General features: G+C 42.6%; 1 protein-coding gene across 4 annotated transcripts in view; it reads right to left on the bottom strand.

Moving 5' to 3' along the window:
• The window catches only part of ATP8A1 (ATPase phospholipid transporting 8A1), a 94644-nt gene extending 91127 nt beyond the window's left edge, over positions 1 to 3517 (bottom strand). For 3 of the 4 annotated variants that reach the window (XM_060778461.2, XM_060778460.2, XM_067468790.1), the window contains exon 1: positions 3259 to 3516. In XM_060778461.2, coding sequence (XP_060634444.2) covers positions 3259 to 3307 — 49 coding nt within the window. In that variant the 5' untranslated portion in view covers positions 3308 to 3516. Of the gene's footprint in view, positions 1 to 3258 lie in introns of all 4 variants that reach the window. The other variant, XM_060778462.2, reaches the window with a different exon arrangement.
• Between the last annotated feature and the right edge of the window lie 10126 nt (positions 3518 to 13643).

The following is a 13643-nucleotide window of genomic DNA, read 5'->3' as shown; positions in this document are numbered from 1 at the left end:
TAACACCTCCCAACAAAGGATTCCCCCAGGCAGGAATCAGCCGGGCTTTGAAGCTGAAAGGCCATTCAGTGCTAATCAGAGTGGCCAACTGCAACATTCACTTGCCTCCGGCAGATAAGAGTTCTTTCTCTCACTCTGGACATTCCACAGATATATAAATGCCACTTGCCTAGTTTCCAACAGACCTCACAACCTCTGAGAATGCCTGCCATAGATGTGGGCAAAACATCAGGAGAGAATGCTTCTGGAACATGACCATAATTGGAAAACTCACAGCAACCCAATTAATAACTTTATTTATATTCCATCCTATCTCCCTGAGGGGGCTCATTATTTATTTATTTATTTAAAACTTTGATATCCCGATCTTCTCTACCTCTGCAGAGGGACTCAGACCGGCTAACAGAAAGATTCAATGCTAACACTGAAAATCTAAAACATAATACACAACATTAAGTTACCAATTACATTACATAAATTACATAAAATTACATAAAAGCCGTTCGCCAGGATAAAATCGTGTCCAACTCAGTCCGTATGTCCAGTCCATATATTGTGATCAGTACCATTAGTCGATTGCCGGTCTCAGACATCATTCGACAAAAGCTTTGTTGCACATCCAGGTTTTCACTAGCTTCCTAAAGGTCAGGAGGGAGCGGGCAAATCTAATTTCATTTGGGAGGGAATTCCATAGCCGAGGGGCCACCACAGATAAGGCCCTGTCTCTTGTCCCCACCAGACGCGCCTGCAAAAATGGCGGGACCGAGAGCAGGGCCTTTCCAGATGATCTTAACACTCTTGATGGTTCATAGGGGAGAAAAACTGAATGCCATTTTCCAAAAATTCACATCTATATAAATAAAAATGTAATGTTCGTTTGTGGGATTAACAGAACTCAAAAACCACTGGACGAATTGACACCAAATTTGGACACAAGACACCTAACAACCCAGTGTATGTCCTTCACTCAAAAAAATTGATTTTGTCATTTGGGGGTTGTAGTTGCTGGGTTTTATAGTTCACCTACAATCAAAGAGCCTTCTGGGCTCCACCAACGATGGAATTGAACCAAACTTGTCACACAGAACTCCCATGACCAACAGAAAATACTGGAAGGGTTTGGTGGGCAGTGTCCTTTGGTTTCAGGAGTTGTAGTTCATCTACATTCAGAGAGCACTGTGTACTCAAACAATTATGAATCTGGACCAAACTCTACACGAATACTCAATATGCCCAAATGTGAGCACTGATGGAGTTTGGGGAAAATAGACCTTGACATTTGGGAGTTGTGGTTGCTGGGATTTATAGTTCACCTACAATCAATGAGCATTCTGAACCCGACCAATGATGGAAGTGAACCAAACTTGGCACACAGTTCTACCATGACCAACAGAAAATACCTGGAAGGGTTTGGTGGGCAGTGTCCTTTGGTTTTGGAGTTGTAGTTCATCTACATCCAGAGAGCACTGTGGACTCAAAGAATTATGGATCTGGACAGGCCCATAGCCAGGATTTTGATTTGGGGGGAGCTAAGTTTGATTCGGGGGGGGGGGGTGAGTCTGAGTGAAACTGGGTCTACCCTAGCAAACCTTTTGTATCGTTACCCCAATACCCACATGCATATGAGATATATTGAACATGGTGATCAGATCATGATATGAATAAACATAACAGTTTAAATAATGTACCAGTAAGGCCTTCTCGCAGATCACCATGAGAATTTCGGGGGGGGGGGGGCTGAGCCCCTCAACCCCCCCCCCTCCCCCCGGCTACATGCCTGCATGGAAGTGAACCAAACTTGGCACACAGTTCTCCCATGACCAACAGAAAATACTGGAAGGTTTGGTGGGCAGTGTCCTTTGGTTTTGGAGTTGTAGTTCATCTACTTCCAGAGAGCACTGTGGACTCAAACAATTATGGATCTGGACCAAACTCTACACGAATACTCAATATGCCCAAATGTGAACACTGGTAGAGTTCACATTGTATTATTGTATTTGGGCTCGGCCAGGCATGTAGCCGGGGGGGGGGGGGGGGGAGGTTTGGGGGGCTTCAGCCCCCCCCCCCCCCAATTCTCATAGTGGTCCGTGAGAAGGCCTTACTGGTACATTATTTAAACTGTTAGGTTTATTCATATCATGATCTGATCACCATGCTCAATATATCCCATATGCATGGGGGTATTGGGGTAACGATACAAAAGGTTTGCTAGGGTATTATTTATTTACTTATATTTATTTATTTACTTTGCTTATATACCGCTGTATCTCAAGCCCGAAGGCGACTCACAGCGGTTCACAAACAGTAAAAGAGGGTAGACCCTCTTTTACTCAGACTCAGCCCCCCCCCCCCGAACGAAACTCAGCCCCCCCCCCGAAACCCCCCCGAAACAAAATCCTGGCTACGGGCCTGGGCTCGGCCTCACGTAAGCCGCACCGAGTCCCTTAGAGAGATGGTAGAGGGGTACAAATAAAGTGTTATTATTATTATTATTATTATTTGGGGAAAATAGAATCTTGACATTTGGGAGTTGTAGTTGCAGGGATTTATAGTTCACCTACAATCACAGACCATTCTGAATCCCACCAACGATAGAATTGGGCCAAACCTCCTACACAGAACCCCATGTGGGCCACAGCAACGCATGGCAGGGGACAGCTAGTATATAAATATACTAACATTATAAAATGTACAAATATACAGTTCCCAAATGTCAAGGTCTATTTTCCCCAAACTCCATCAGTGTTCACATTTGGGCATATTGAGTATTCGTGTAGAGTTTGGTCCAGATCCATCATTGTTTGAGTACACGGTGCTCTCTGGATGTAGATGAACTACAACTCCAAAACCAAAGGACACTGCCCACTCAACCCTTCTAACCTTTCCCTATGCTATCCAAAGCTCAGAGTGAGAGAGAGAAAGAGAGAGAGCGATGGAGTTACTTACAAAATGTGCCCGATCCGACTTACATACAAACTCAACTTCAAAACAAACCCCGTTCGTAACTCGGGGACTGACTGCTTGCCTGCCTGCACATTAGCATCACCTACATCTCTCAGTGAAGGGAAGCAATCCCGGCAAGCGGGCCTGAGGGGAGAAAAGCTGTCTGGCGACGAAGAGGGAGAGAGTGAGGAAAGGGGAGCGAAGGGGGCGTGAGGCGAGCGGTTCTAATCAGGCATCTTTTTCCTCACCAGCGAAAAGACAATGACAACAGCGAGGCCCTTTGCCTCCCACAGCAACCCCCTCAGCGAGACTCACCCTCGGCCCTGGAGCGCAGCTCGGACACTGTTTTCTGCACCGCCGGCATGTCGCCTCAGCGAGAAGCGCCCTCAGCCGGGAAGGGAACCTCTCCCACTGAGGTTCCACCCCAAAAAAGAAAAAAAAAAACCAACAAGAAGAGAAATTATCCAAATTGCGGGGCCTCAGAGCCGCGCGACGCAGCCACCCTCCTCACCGCCCTTTGGGCCAACTGACAGCCGGCGCACGAGCTCCAGCGAGACTCTCGCGCGCTCCTCCTCCTCTCCTCACCCCTCCCTTCGCCTGTCCCCGTCCGATCTTCCCTCCGCAGCCAACCTGGACTGTACCAACTGTCTTCCCCCTCTTGCCACATATCTTTCCAAGCCCCGAGGTTTTCTCTTTGATTTTTGAAAACATAAATATATTACAAAACCTACTGCAATGGAATTAAAACGGATGTTTTGGCTTTCTTTTACAGAGCGATCCGCTAAATGTCATAATCCCCCCCCCTCCCGGAGTAATGGAACATGCCACGTCTGGGCAAGCGATAGGAGGCGGGAAATGGCATTGTCATGCAGCCTCGAGGCGGGAGGAAGGCTAGGAAGCCCATTCTGAGGGAGGCAGCCTCCAGAGCCACTTCGGCTCGCCTGAGGGAATGTCTGTCGCAGGCCCTTTCCACAACTGAGTAAAGTCTCACATTAGCTGCTTTATGGCAGCTAATGGAATATATGGCAGTGTGGACTCAGGACCCTTCCACACAGCCCTATATCCCAGAATATCAAGGCAGAAAATGCCACAATATCTGCTTTGAACTGGAATATATGGCAGTGTGAACTCAGGACCCTTCCACATAGCCCTATATCCCAGAATATCAAGGCAGAAAATCCCACAGTATCTGCTTCGAACTGGAATATATGGCAGTGTGGACTCGGGACCCTTCCACATAGCCCTATATCCCAGAATATCAAGGCAGAAAATCCTACAATATCTGCTTTGAACTGGAATATATGGCAGTGTGGACTCGGGACCCTTCCACATAGCCCTATATCCCAGAATATCAAGGCAGAAAATCCTACAATATCTGCTTTGAACTGGAATATATGGCAGTGTGGACTCGGGACCCTTCCACATAGCCCTATATCCCAGAATATCAAGGCAGAAAATCCCATCATATCTGCTTTGAACTGGGTTATCTGAGTCCACACTCAGATAATGTGGGATTTTCTGCCTTGATATTCTGGGATATAGGGCTGTGTAGAAGGGCCTCGAGTCCACACTGCCAAATATTCCAGTTCAAAGCAACAAACGGGATTTTATTCACTTGTGTAAGGACCTGTGACATTCCCTTGCCTCATCTGGGCTTTGTGCCTATGCCTTCATGCCCTAAAGCTGACAGTGGGTTTTTTCCCCTTTCCAATGCTATCTGAGGCCCCTTCCACACAACTGAATAAAATTCCACAATATCTGCTTTGAACGGAAATATATGGCAGTGTGGACCCATAACCGCGTTCAAAACAGATATTGTGGGATTTTCTGCTTTGATATTCTGGGTTATATGGCTATGTGGAAGGGCCCTGAGGTCCCTTCCAGCTGAATAAAATCCCACATTATCTGCTTTGAACTGGGGTATATGGCAGTGTGGACTCAGTCCCCTTCTACATAGTCATATAATACAGAATATCAAAGCAGAAAATCCCACAATATGTGCTTTGGGCTGAGAGAAGAAACGCAAAAAGGAGAGGCATAAAATATTAAAAATTACATACTTAAATCTCATACATGTGTAATACTAGGATACTTATATATTTGTCAATTTCTATTCATATATGGGCTTGTTTACTTCACAGAACGATGCAAAGGTCATCTCACCCTTATGTGTGTATATATGCAAATGTCTGCTAAATATATGCAATGTTAAAATTAATATTTCAACATCTCAAGTTTTACCTTTGTTAATTAGACAGTTGAATTCCACAGGTGTCAAAGACACAATAAGTAGAATTCAAAGAAGTAGCCCCATCTACAGTGCCATATAATGCAGTTTGAAACTGCATTATATGGTCAGTATAGATTCATATAATACAGTTTAACTCAAGCAAACTCAATGGTTTGTATAGATTCATATAAGGCAGTTTAACACAATTGAATTATATAACTCTACATTGACCATATAGTGCCTACATTTCTTGTAGCATCAGGCCCGTAGCCAGGATTTCGATTCGGGGGGGGGGGGGGGGCTGAGTTTTTTTCAGGGGGGGTTGGGGGGGGGCTGAGTTTCAGGGGGGCTGAGTCTGAGTGAAAGAGGGTCTACCCTAGCAAACCTTTTGTATTGTTACCCCAATACCCCCATGCATATGGGATATATTGAGTATGGTGATCAGGTCATGATATGAATAAACATAACAGTTTAAATAATGCACCAGTAAGGCCTTTTCGCGAACCACCATGAGAATTTCGGGGGGGGGGGGGGGCGGCTACATGCCTGTGTAGCATGAAAAAAGAAAGAATGGGAGGGAGTGGAGAGAGAAAAAGATGTGGCAATATGTTTAAGATTAATTGGTTTTTATTTTTGTGTGTGTTTTTCTGTATATAAACTCACTTCTTTGCATGCATGGCACACTGATTCTTAACAGTACATTCAACATAATACATAGAATGTAAAGTATGGAACGAAATTTCATGAGTATGACATCTCCTATATCACTGCAGAAAGTGATTTAATTAATATTTTAAATAGATGACAGAAGCTTAAATGTTATCCTCTATGAAAAATTGGTGTGTCTTATCTGCATATCCAGTCATTTTCTCCTCAAGTCTGAAAAACTGTGGCCATTTACATTAAAATATGGGACAGGCTGTTCAAGCTTTTATCAATTTGGTATTAGATTTGTGAAACTGTTCTGGTCAAACGTGGAATTTCTACCTTTTCAGCAACCAACTATGAAGCTTTCCATAGTGATCAGACACTGTGGTTATTATGAGTGAAGGCTTTCCCTGATCCCCACCACTTTGATACCAACTCTGGAAACTGCATAAATGCCCCCAAGGCACCTGCGGGGATTGATCTTCTATACTCAATGGATTTTGTTATGTGTCTTCAAGCCATTTCCAACCTATGGCAACTCTAAGGCAGCCCTATCATGGGGTTTTCTTGAAAAGATTATTATTTTTATTATTTATCCCAACTTCGATCTCCCGATGAAGACACAAAGCACCTCACAATATTTTTTTTAAAAAAATGCAGTTTAAGACACATAACATATAAGCATTAAAGGAGAAGGAAACCTCCAATTATTAAAACATGTCAGTAAAAAAGAACTTAAGTAAAAACTATTACAATAATTAAAAAACCATACACCAACCCCAACTCATTCTTAAAAATGTTCTGCTTTAAAGGCTTGCATAAAAAAGAAGGTTTTAGCCTGCTGTCAGAAGGACAACAACTCTTCTGGGAAATGAGTTCTAGATCCCAGGGGCAGCCACCAAGAAGGTCCACCAATCATGCTTGTTGAGAAGAGATTTGCCATTGCCTCCCTCTGAGGCTGAGAGAATGTGACCTGCCCAAGATCACCCAGTGAGTCTCAGGAATTTGAACACTCAAACCATTCGCAACATTTGTGGCACAAGGCAAACCAGTTGCTAAGATAAAGTTGAAACCACAACACAACAGTGACCCATACACCCTTCTATAACAAACCATTTGGAGCCCCCGGTGGTGCAATGGGTTAAACCCTAGTGCCAGCAGGACTGCTGACCAAAAGGTTGGTGGTTCAAATCCGGGGAGCAGAGTTAGCTCCCATCTCTCAGCTCCAACTTTTCATGTGTGGACCTGAGAGAAGCCTCCCACAGAATGGTAAAACGAGCGGGCATCCCCTGGACAATGTTCTTGGAGACGTCCAATTCTCTCACACCAGAAGCAACCTGCAGTTTCTCAAGTCGCTCCTAACACATACACACAAAAAACCATTTCACTTGTTCATGCATGAATAACTGGGGGAGGCCAGTGGGTGCTGATGTAAAAACTGGGACCTAGCCACTATTCAGTTGCTTTTTTCTTTCACAAAACAGATCCAGTAGCTCTGGGAATCTCATCTTGCATTCACATACTGGAAGTAGCAGTCGTGATCCTTAAAAAGCAACACTATAGTTTGGGCTTCCCATGAACGGATTGCCCTTGTTGAGAAAATGTGTTGTTCCAGATCTTCTCCATCTGTGCTACCAACTGTTTGAAGCTGATGTCACATACCCTAAACCATATTACCTTCATTGATGTGGATCTTCTCAACCCAGCCAAGGTTTTGCTTGACCTGCCAGTTCCTCCAGATTCTTCATCACTGGCTAGAAGTGCTGGAAACTGTGCTACAAACAAGAGATTATTTCATCTGGACTTAAAGCAGTAGATGTTAGTTCTTACTATCCGGATAAAAGGTAAGAGAGTCACAGAGTAATACATGCCACACTTTTGGTTTGGTGCACAGTCACATAGATCTCTGGTGCTTCTGAGATTTTAAAACAGCAGAAGGCAAATCCTTCAACATTTGGCCCACATCCAGAAATTATTGGAAGCTTTGATGCTTCCCAAGCAGCTGGCAGTCATCCACTGCTGAGCTCACACTAAAGAAAAAACTCCCGAGGCCAGAAGGGAAGCCTTTGCAGATGCTGCTGCCAAGTAGGCAGCCAAGGAGCCACTTTAGCTACCCCTTCTGGCCACCATCACCACACCCAGCTTCCCAACCAAATTATTTAAAGTCCACTGAAGGACCAAGTGCATCCATATCAACCTGGGGACCACACTGGGCACATAAGAAGACCCTGGAGGGTAGCTACAAGGGTCCTTAACTGGGTTTGCTAACTACAGAGTTTGCTTTGTTCTTGGAAGGGAAAGAGTTGTGGATTCGCAACAGTCATGCAAAACCTGCAGAGATGAAAGGAGAGTTGGAACCCCTAGAATCTCTTAAGCGAATGAATGCAAAATGCTGAGAGGTTGCTGATTTGGCTTTGCTCATTACAGATTTGCCCTTGCCAGCATAAATGGTCACTGGGAGAGAGGGGGTTGTCTACTACGGGATATTTGCACCATAGATTTAAAGGGAAACAGACTTTCAGGAAAAAAACTGCCTGCAGCCGCTGCTACTCCTACACTGCAGTTAACTGCCTCCTGGCTCCACCAACTATTTACCTCCTTGCCAATGTGACTGGGGCTTAGGAAGATAATGTGCTCATTAGAACGTTCCAGGAAATGAAACTCAGGCTTCTGGGGAATGAGACTGGGTGTTGGGTTTGTACTCAGATGCCCTGACAGGTAGATAAAAGACTGCCTTACAATGCAATCCCACTTATTGCTGCTAATGTGACTTATTCCGACTTAAGTGATACTAAAAAGCATGGACTTTGGAATAATACTAACAAGGCCGCCCAGTGTGGAGCACACCTGAATAATTTTATTTCAATCATCACTATAAAGGAAATGTTGTAACGTCAGGAGAGACTAGGACTGAGTTCATGGGAAATAGTGTTTGTGATATATACAATGATGAAAATTTGTATAATTGCCAAAGTGATCTTTGCAGCACTTCAAATTGTATAATTATCTATTTATTCTGTAAATCTATTCATATAGTACACCTTCTAGAAACCAACAACTGTAGTACAGGTACTTATTGATGCTACTTAATCTCTTATACAGTTCCTATGATAACCAGTCAAATCTATACCACCAGGGGTGGCTCAACCCATTACGCAAAGTAAGCATTTGAAGTATAGTTGATTTTGCCCAGGGGCACTCTTGAGGCCCTCGGGGGAAAATAGACCTTGACATATGCGAGTTGTAATTACTGGGATGTATAGCTCACCTACAATCAAAGAGCATTCTGAACTCCACCAATGATGCAATTGAACCAAATATGGCACACAGAACTCCCACGAGGAACAGAAAATATATATCAGTGATTGGTTGGGGCGAGCAAAATACTGTTTGCTTACCGTTGAAAATTACCTAGGGCCGCCTCTACCACTAATACCACTAACCTTAAAAACTCTGGCATAGACACTGAGAACTGGGAAGCCCTGGCCCTTGAGCGCTCCAGTTGGAGGTCAGCTGTGACCAGCAGTGCTGCAGAATTTGAAGAGGCACGAATGAAGGGCAAAAGAGAGAAACGTGCCAAGAGGAAGGCACGTCAAGCCAATCCCGACCGCCTTCCACCTGGAAACCGATGCCCTCACTGTGGGAGAAGATGCAGATCAAGAATAGGGCTCCACAGTCACCTACAGACCCACTGCCAGGATACTACACTTGGAGGAACATCATCCTTGGACTATGAGGGATCGCCTAAAGCAAAGAATACCACAAATCTGAGTATCACAATGTGCTGAACTTCCTATAATAACACAGATTCTATCATCTGCCCCTGCACTAATTCCTGGGTCACCACTGGGAAATTTCACTTCTCCCCTGCCAAATTTGGAATGTATTGGATTTGTGACAGTTATGCCTGTTAGAAAAATGGTCAGGGAGTTGTTATTTGGCCTGGCTGTCTCCTCCAGTAAACTTGCATAAAACTCTGCCTCCACTTTTGCTCATTAGTAACATATAGAGACATTGGAGAAGCTAGGTAAGCAAGAACTGGTGCAAAGGACCAAACTGGAAAAATTGGGCAGGCATTTTTTTGCATTAAAGGAACAGTGATATACCTGCAATGGTGACTAGAGGCATTTTCAAATGATGCAGTAGACATAATTTAAGAGATAACCTTAGAAACCAGACAAGTCTGTTTACAGAATCACATGGCACTGGGCATGATTTTGATCACAAGGGGAATGTGTGTAATGGTGGGCTCTGAATCCTGGGTTCTTGTTAACAGTCCATATTCCTCCATCTAGAACAATAGGGTGGAGCATCTCCAGATCATTGAGGGGGGAAATCATTTAAAGGGAAATGAATCCAACAGTTGACTGGAAAAAGCTTGGAAATAGTTTGGTCCCTGGTAGTGCATGGGTAAGAAACCTCCTCATAGTCATCACGGCTTCCACTGCTCTCTTATTGTTAATTGTTATATATATTGCTCTCTTTTGAAAATAACAATTTGTATTTCAATGTGCAAAACTCCCTTGGTACAACTCCATGAAAGGTACTCCAACCTCAGTTTCAGCTTGATGCTCTGCAATAAGATGCTAATTGAATTTATTTAAACAGTGTAGTATGATACTCACTTATAATGGAGCAGTAGTGAACTGAATTCAACTGAGGGAAGCAGAAGGCTTCAGAACCTGGACAGAGTTCCTTTCGAGACCACTTATAATGAAGTAGACTTTAGGTTGGCTAAAATTCAGCACCATAGATAGTTCCCTATTTCATTGCTCCTGTAAGGACATTACTACATGAGGCTTGTAGCTCATGCTTGAAGCTCTCTAGCCAGGAATGGAAGCACTTGCTATTAGGCAATGTTATTCTAAATTCATTACAAACCAGTTTACAACTCGTGTTGAAACAGTACTCTTCTACAAATGAGGGACCCCAATTTTTAGGCTGCTTAAAGCCTGTTGAATTGGTGTTCAATGTGTTTTCAGTCATGTGATAATCTCTCTCTATGTGTGTTTCTTCTGCTCTCTGCACTTCCTTGGTCTGAAGCTACTGCCATTTCAACATCTGTCTGTAACTTCTCACTCTCCCCTGTTCCCTTCCTTTTAATATATTTTTTATTCAAGTAACTGCAAAGCTTTCCATGTAAATTCAGGAACTGATAAGAATTTCTATTGTTAATTAAGCATTTCCTTTCTGTTTTCAGATCCACTTTGCAAAACGTTTAGCTCATGTATGTTTTGCTTGCAGAATGCACAACATAGGAAAAGGTTTGTAATGGCAAATGAATATTTTATTTTTTATTAACATTTTAAGTGTTTGTCGAAGGCTTTCATGGCTGGAATCACTCAGTTCTTGTGGGTTTTTTTCGGGCTATATGGCCATGTTCTAGAGGCATTTCTCGTGACGTTTCGCCTGCATCTATGGCAAGCATCCTCAGAGGTGAGGACCTCACCTCTGAGGAAGCCTGCCATAGATGCAGGCGAAACGTCAGGAGAAATGCCTCTAGAACATGGCCATATAGCCCGAAAAAACCCACAAGAATTTTAAGTATTTGTAGGGACAGTTCGAGTGAACTTGACAAAAAAGAAGTAATTAACGGAAAATTGAAGAAACACAAACTAAAATTATTTAGGATTTTCTTGCTGCTATTGCTGATTTTCTTGCTGATTTTCTATGCTGCTATTCCACGGTAGCATAGATTTAGGATGAGTACCTTTGATATCGTATCTCTCATCATTCATGCATTTGTGCCAGTATACCAGTTTGTGGCCCATGATCATACTTCCATGTATCCCCATAACCTTGCCCTGCTGCACTTTCATTGCTCTGTAACTGAAAAAAAACCCCACACTTTTAAGAACAATGCTGCAGTTTCACCAACAATTAACGAATAGGCAAATATAATGGTAAAGTATTAAATAAACACAAAATAGACACCTTGGAAATTGCAAGTGGGAGGGGAAAGCGTGATGGAGGAGGCAAATCCAGTTACCTAATGTCATTTTATTGCTGGCATCCCAGTACAGAACCAGAATGGACCCATTACATAAGATAGGTGATGAGAATGTTGTGGGATTGTGAGCTTTTAACGGCTTTTGCCCATCAGTAGTGCAGACAAGTTAATCAAGCGGTGGAGGCAGGCTGGCACTGGATGTACCCAGTGTTGTGTGATAGGGACTCTAATGCTTTGTGCAATATTCTCTAGAAATTTAAATTATTTTGATTGGCCTGCATTTCAGTCAGATTAATCCAAATAAGATTTTTAAACTACATAATGTACAGCATGACATTTGTGCAATTAAACCTGTGTCATTACTTTATTTCATCTGACTTTTCAAAGTCATCAATTTTAGAAAAAACTGCCACACTTGACAAATCCACATCTGTGTGAAACTGAGACCCACCCACTCATACCATGTGGGTTGATAAAAACAGAGGTTTAGGCTGTAGCTTGCTCCAGGGTGAAACTGCAGAAGCAACATTTTACTTTCCAGCTTATTTCATCATTGACACAGACAATTTGCACAATAGCTAGAAAGGAAAAGCAGATTCACAATGTTAGAGGCATAAAATAAAACCCTTCTAATTCAAGCAGGAAGGGCCAGGGTAATTTAAACTGATGCAGAATTTTCATACTGCAGAGTTTTTTTTAATGCTATGGTGTTCAGCAGCTATATTGTTAAGGCACTGACTGTTTCGAACACCTCTACAAAACACAACAAATAAATAAATTGCATCTGTTGTCTGAGATAACCTGATCTCAATTACTCTATGCCTTGCCAAAGCTGACACTGTAGCCTTCATAAATTACACATCTTACATAAATGAGATTACTTTTAATATATATGTGTTATGGTGACAATTTTTATGCTTATATTGTTTGGTTAATCTTATGGTTATGTTGTTTACTCTGTATTATTGATGTTACTTGGAAACCGGTCTGAGTTCCCTCAGTGAGATAGAGCGATATATAAATAAAGTTTTATTATTATTATTATTTTACTGACATAAAAACACAGCATGTTACAGCAAACGAGATCTATATGCTGGATTTCGCATCACAAAATCACAAGTCGAACACTTCCCAAGAGTCTAGGACTGTGTGATGTATTTTCAAATGATTCATGCAGATCCAAGTAAGGTGACCTTTTGCAGTTAACAGATTGTGATTTTGTCAGTGTGTATTGTTTCCAAATGCTGGCTGAGATCTTTTGGCATGGCACCCAGTGTGCCGATGACCAATGGGACCACCTGTACTGGTTTATGTCAGAGCCTTTGCAGTTCGATTTTGAGGCACTGATAACAGCTGAGTTTTTCTTGTTGTTTTTCCTCAATGCGACTGTTACCCGGTATTATTATTATTATTATTATTATTATTATTATTATTATTTTGCCTGGTAGACTATATTGAACATACCTTGTGATAGAAACTCAGCTACAGTATTGGATGTAAGAGATATATCCTTACGTGTTGTTTTTAACTGATGAAGGGATTTGTTGTTGCATGCCATCCAGTCATTTCTGACTTATGGCAATCCTAAGGCAAACATATTGGAATTTTCTTGGCAAGATGTGTCCAAAGGGGGTTTGACCTTGCCTTCCTCTGAAGCTGAGAGAGTGTGACTTGCCCAAGATCAACCAATGATTTTCCATGACCAAGTGAGGATTTGAACCCTGTCTCCAGAGTTGTAATTCAATACTCAGTCCACTACACCATGCTGGCTGGAAGACTATCTATTAAACATAATTTTAACTCATTTTAAATCAGCTCGGCAAACTGATTTGACATGCTGTGTGAAGGGAAGGATTAAACTGGGAATGGTTT

The sequence above is a fragment of the Anolis sagrei genome, chromosome 5 (assembly GCF_037176765.1).
Source record: "Anolis sagrei isolate rAnoSag1 chromosome 5, rAnoSag1.mat, whole genome shotgun sequence".
Taxonomy (NCBI): Eukaryota; Metazoa; Chordata; class Lepidosauria; order Squamata; family Dactyloidae; genus Anolis; species Anolis sagrei.
This window is presented reverse-complemented; position numbering and strand designations above follow the sequence as displayed.